This window comes from Thermobia domestica, chromosome 4 (genome assembly GCF_964235325.1).
Source record: "Thermobia domestica chromosome 4, izTheDome1.hap1.1, whole genome shotgun sequence".
Classification (NCBI taxonomy): domain Eukaryota; kingdom Metazoa; phylum Arthropoda; class Insecta; order Zygentoma; family Lepismatidae; genus Thermobia; species Thermobia domestica.
Window position 1 is genome coordinate 322,729,580 of NC_137457.1, and position 6,710 is coordinate 322,736,289.

At 33.9% G+C, this 6,710-nt stretch overlaps 1 protein-coding gene across 1 annotated transcript in view; it reads left to right on the forward strand.

The window, feature by feature from the left end:
• Positions 1-6,484, forward strand: part of LOC145684399 (uncharacterized) — a 31,573-nt gene extending 25,089 nt beyond the window's left edge. The window contains exon 2 of the mRNA XM_081756684.1: positions 20-6,484. Within this exon, the coding sequence (XP_081612810.1) occupies positions 20-1,403 (1,384 nt within the window). The 3' untranslated portion in view covers positions 1,404-6,484. The remainder of the gene's footprint in view (positions 1-19) is intronic.
• The last annotated feature ends 226 nt before the right edge of the window (positions 6,485-6,710 follow it).

Here is a 6,710-nt window from a genome sequence, read left to right on the forward strand (position 1 = left end):
ATAAATGCCTTCTTTCCAGACAAAGAGATACGCTGATCATCCCAAAGGATTTAAGTTCTGATCCATCTAACAACTCTGAAATTTATATGAAATTTAACGTAGCTCCTACAGGAAGACAGCTTTCATTGAATCAGAAATTAACTGATGAAGATGAGAGAGAGAATGTATATCAAGAGTGTAGAATGAGATTTGTTGGAAATCCAGATTCAGCAAAGCAAACGGAAACATATTTTGGTGAGAAATTTGAGGACTCTGGTAAAGGATACACTGATAAATATAACCTAGAAGTCCAGATGTTAAAACGCACTAAAGAAAGAACTCATACTTGTCAGCAGTGTGGAAAGGCCTATGTTCATAAAGGTAGTTTAAAAGTCCACATGTTCACCCACGCCAATGAGAAACCTTATAGGTGTCAGGAGTGTGAAAAACAGTTTGTTCAAAAGATAAGCTTACATGTCCACATGTTAAAACATTTAAACGAAAGACCTCTTACTTGTCAGGAGTGTGGTTCAGGATTTGTTCAAAAATCTCGTTTGAAAGTTCACATGCGGAGACATACAAACGAAAAGCCTCATATCTGCCAGAAGTGTGGTAAGCAGTATTATGAAAAAGCAACCCTAAAGAAACACATGCTAAGACACTCGGGTGATAGGAAACATACTTGCCAAGAGTGCGGTATGCGATTTTTTCAGAAAGGTCATTTAAATACTCACATTTTAACGCACACTAAAGGAGAACTTTTTAAGTGTGAGAAGTGTGGCTCTGAATTTTCCCGCAAAAGTAACTTAAGAGTCCACATGTTAAAACATATGGGAGAAAGAGCTTACAAATGTGATGATTGTGGTAAATCATTTCTTAGAAAAGAACATTTAAATGTTCACAAATTAACGCACGGAAAAGCAAAACGTTATACATGTCAAGAGTATAGTAAAGCATTTTCTTTGAAAAGTGGTTTAAAATTCGAAATATTAGAGCCCAGAAGTGATAAAGGTCACATTTGTCAGGAATGTGGTAAAACATACTCTCAAATCCATTATTTAAAAGTGCACATGTCGAGGCACAGAAATGAAAAAAATCACATGTGTCAGGAGTGTGGTAAGTTTTTTAACCAGAAAAAAGATTTAAAAGTTCACATGTTTAAACACACCGGAGTAACACCTCATATCTGTCAAGAGTGTGGGAAGGGATTTTGTCATAAAGGTGATTTGAATAGACACATTTTAACACACACCGGAGAGAAACCTCATGCATGTAAATGTGGTAAAAGATTTGCTCAAAAATGTCATTTGAATTCCCACATACTTACGCACACACATCAAAAGCCTCATATATGTCTGGTATGTAGTAAGGGCTTTGTTAAAAAATCTAGCTTGAATGTCCATGTTTTAAAGCACATAAAATAAGAGTTTCATGAATCGCTAAGTGACTTAAGTTTATATGCTATCACACACAAAAGGAAACTCCTTAAGTGTATGGTAGAGAAATTTCTCTCAGATTAATTTAAAACTTCACATGATATTGCACCGAAAGTAACCTTAGTACATAGCAGGAATGTGATAAGTGATCTTGTAAATAAGAAAAGATAGAACACTATGTTACACAAGGAAAAAAATGCCTCTCTCAGGAATGTGTATAGGCTTTCCTTGAGAACAAAGCCTTCTAAATGTCAAGGGTGTTACCAGTGAAAACGTTACAGACATTGCAGTATCTGAAATCGTATTTTCCGTCGCTCGGAATTTTCCTCTGCTCGAAATGTCACTTTGCAGCTCTATCAACACTTTCTTTAAACAATCATAGTAAATTAACACTTTTGGCAGTGATCATTACTGAATTGTCACCCAGCCTCAGCGACCCTGTCTTTGGTTCATGTACCTCTATATCTCATATTTTGTCGACCATCAACTTTGTTAAAGTAGCCTCGATATAGCTATATCCGCCCTTGCCAAGATCACCTCCCTTTCAGATAAATTGATCCAATTTCTACGTAAAATTGCTCTGTAAACTTTCTAATCTCGCTTGGTTACTCATTATTTTCTACTTGCCCTAAACAATTCCTTGTTTCTCGGTGCTGGGTCTTGGAGACCAAAAATTACGTAAATCGCCACTATCATTTCAAATTCTCCAAATCTAACTTTTCCTTTTTATTAAAGTCATATCATACCACCCCCTACCATCGTTCAACTTTGGGGCCCTTCTGTTCTAGTTTCAATCGTGGTACTAAACCTTCGAAACTTTGTTCCTCTTATCGCTTCTTGAATTGTTCGTTTCGTTCCTTTATTTCTAAGATACAGGTTTCCCTTTAGGTTTTCCAATTTTATAGTCAATTAACCCCAGCTACGACTATGTCTACCCTTCTTCTAATATCTTATTATGACACCAGTAGATTCTCCATTTCAGCAAAGAGTTACGCTATGACGTCCATTACAACTTTCGTTATAGTATAATAAAATATTGGAGACCAGAAGCCCGAGTATGTAATAGTTGTCAGGTTGATGATACTGGGGAAATTTATCAGTTGGGATCAAGCAGAACCTTTGATATATGTACTTTTAGCCCTAAGATGAAAGATAGATCACTAACCTTGTAGTGAAGCCATCCGTCTAGCGTCTTTAGTGCACCGTAAATTGTATCGAATTGAAAAAAGAATACTAGAAACAATATTGCAACGGAGAACAGTACTTCGCTATCAAAATATTTATAAAAGATAACCTTAGAGGCGCCTTAAATGTATTTTAGATGCGCTTAGTCTACAAGAAAAGTCAAACCGCTATAAAAGTACGTCAAAAAACAATGTAAGCCACAGAAGACTCGAATTAGAATCGACTCCACGAGTAGTTAGATTAAAGGAAAGAAACAGGTAGGGTTTCAACCATATTTGGAACTCGCTCAGACAAGTTCAATATATATTGTACAATTTCAAAAACACAAGAAAAGTAAAATTAAGCCTTGGATACTGAGCTATAGAATGGTAACCGGCTAGAAGTGCTTAAGATCAGCAATATCTCGAATATAAAGAAAAAAAATCATAATTATAAAAGTGTAGAAAATGAATAGATGCTGTTCTTATAAGATTTATGAATACACAAATATATATATATATAAAAAAGAGAATTAATATCCAATAAATATTTTACAACGAAGGGTTCACAGAGATATATTATTTCACACCCAGGATTTATAACTAACAAATAATTATTTTTTTATTTGGTGCCTCACAAGCCAGGAATTTGATAATCTTCAAGCAGAAGTATTTCAAAACCATTTTTAAATTTGTGAGACTCATTTTGTAAGAACAAAAAACGGAGTACAAATTACTACGTAACAAAAAAGGGACAGATTAAAACATAAATATATCTGACCAATTAATAAGAGCTTGCGAGTCTAGGGAAGAAGTACAAAGTAGTTATACAACTACCGTTGAAGCAGAACGTCGCGTTCAAAACTCGGATTCAATCTTTTATGCAAAAATTTAGAATCAAATTTTAAAGCATGGACAGCAAAATGCAAACAATATGTACAGAAATGGCTGATATGAAGAACACGTTTCACGAATATGTGACATCCGTGAAAGATATATAGAATGTGTTAGATGAAAGAATAAGGACTAATCAGAATCAAATAGTAGAATTAAGGCAGGAAGTGGAAAGAATGAAGAGCAACTTAAAGAACAGAGCAGTTATGAAAATTCCTTTGATGCATACCAATGATCGAACAGAAGATAGTCAAGCGCAAAACCTAATGTATATTGGAAATGAAAACGAATCCGATGGAAGCAACATGGTCGGACGATGTGATGAAAAATGCAATACAAATGCCCCCATCCTCAGTTTCAAACGTTGGCCCTAGTTTTGAAAGCGAGCACGAAGGTCAAATGAAAACAACTCAATCCCGATCCAAACATGTAAAACTTAGTGAAGTAAGATCTTTGACGCAATATAGTCGTCGAGTAGGTGACAAACCGGCAAGTGTGTTTTTACAAAAGTTCGAAGGAGAGAGTGAATTAGTAGACATAAGTAGAGTACACATTCGAAGATTTTACAACATATTTTAGAGAAACATTGTTCGTGATGTTTCAATGTAATAAAGAGTTCCTTGCATACATACGAAGATTTCAAACATGCTCTCTTAGCCAATTTTGAAAACGACTTTATGCTTGCCAATCGGAATGCTCAGATTAGAAACAATAAATTTGATACACGGGTATACAAATGTATTACGGAAATTTTGTTGCCTTCTATAACAGTTTTAAAATATTGAATATTCAGCAATCAAACGGTAGGATCGTTGCGTCCATACGCATTTTCTTGCCATATAAATTGGAACAAACACTACTTTCGGCTCAGTGTATTAATTTGAGTCACATGTTATTATTAGTTCAAACTTATAGGAACAATTGGATGACACAAGGTATTACAAATCGGAATTTTCAGGTAAACCTCGTAGCTAAGAGAAGTAGTAACTTCCCTATAGGGAAGATCAGATCACTATTAATCGGCAAGATAGGGACAATTCCAGTTTCAGAAGCAACGATAGACGCGATGGCCTCACAAAGGTAGATAATACTGACTCCAATGCACAAGATTATCGTTTCCGTAAAACCTTTATTTCTCGTAGTAATTATAACCAAGGTTATAACACATATATCAGGAGTTATACCAACGGTTCAAGAAGAAATATAGGAAACAACCATCGTCCAAATGTTACTCGCGATTGTGCTGTTCAATGTAATGTTAAGATTTAAGCCAAATGCCCTTTTTTTTGACTAGATTCCGCTAGGTGAATGTCAGTTGTTATCATTGTTATTATAAGCTCCAGAGCTCTTTACGTAATTGTACTGAGAAAGCCTACATGTACGACTTATGTAATTTCCTACTGTTCAACCACCATTTACAAAGTTAACCCGCTAGAAGTGCTTAAACTCAGCACTAGCCCGAGTAGTAAAGAAGAAATCATAATTATAAAAATATATAAAATAAATAATTATCGTTGTTATAAGATTTGGAAATATGCAAATATAAAATAAAATAGAATCAGTGTGTAATAAATGTTTTACCACATAGGAATCTCAAGTATTTAATTTCACGTACGAGGTATTACAAGTAGCAAATAGTTATCGTTTCAACCCGTTCACAATAAACTTTTCAATTAAATGTGAAGTATCACAAATCTCAACAAGACTACGTTAGACTAATCAGCTTCTAAAAATCAGGTTACTGAGAAGAGTGCTTTTCCTACTGTCGATGATAAAGATGATGTTGAAATAGTAGTTAGAATCGAATAATTAGAGACCATCTTTGTAAGTCAGTAAAAAGTGTACTTCGATCTTTGCTACGATTAACAGTGATTAACAATAGTTAAACTGAGGTTACACGAAAACACTGAGGAAATTGGAGTGTTAAAGCGATATTGAAATTCCTTTCAAGCGTTTAAAAGTAATCCAAGTATATCAATTTTGTATGATATTCTCTGACAATAAGAATATTAGCTAATTAAATTCTCTTTTTAATGAATATACAACTTTGATATCGCTTGATAAGTTATTTGTTTTTCACCTGCACTTACGTTCTTGTTTTATTCCTGTATCCTAGAGGAACACGAAGCAGCTGATAACTTTCCTGCCTCCCTGGGCGACGGCTTCGCGTATTTTATCATCGGTTCTTAATTTTCTTTAAGTGTTTTGTTCTGGTACAATATTTCTGTTTCAAAAAGAATGTGCTTTCAGTTCTTTCCGAAATGTATTATGGTTAAACATAAATTTGTTATTGCAACATATTGCATTATTGTGGCCTGGTTTTCTTTCGAAAAAACAAGTGTGATTCGCTCCGTTCTCAGTGTTCCTGACTTTCAAAGAGTTTGCGTTTCCCCTTGAAGAATAGTATGAAACGATTTTGTAATTGCAAAAAATTGGGTAGAAATATACATTATGTCATCAATAGAGAAAAAGGAAAATGTAATTGTACTCGTGGTTTTTATTTAAGTTATAAAATTCCTTATACTTAAGGTTATTGCTCAGTGTTTCATTATAGGTGAAGAAGTGGTCAATTTTAGGAAAAAGAGAAGTGAGGGGGAGAGAGAAACTTAAAAATGATAAAACGATTTCACTGGGACTTTGTACTGTACAGCGGTGTATAAAGATGATTATTTTTTCGTGCAATAATACTTATATCACTTTCAAAAATGCAATCAGTTTAAATGAACATTTAAGCGACGTAAATCTGAAAGTTCCGTGTCAAGATTTCCAAAATTTCGAAGAAAATTGAAATATGTAAGTATTTTTTAGTGTTGCATAGGAGACTTGAAGCTATATAACATTGATGTCTTTTTTATCTCAGCTGCGTTAGAATTGAAAAGTTCTGTAGCATATGGATGTTAGGTTCTGTGTTCCTTTATTATATACACAACCTGAGCAGTTTCTTAGAATCACACAAATGAGGTTTCGATTGGCTTGTCATAGTCCCAGCACTGAGACTTGTTATATGGCGTCACATTTTCTGTATAATATCAGATGAATATATATATCTATATATATATATATATATATATATATATATATATATATATATATATGTTGCGAACACTTAAAACACAAGTTATAGGCATTTTGTTACGTATGACAAACGAAATAAACGAACAAATCTATTAAACAAATAAGTTAGTAGTTTTCTACTTTAAAAAAAAATATCTCTTGTTTCAAACATTCTGTTGTCTCT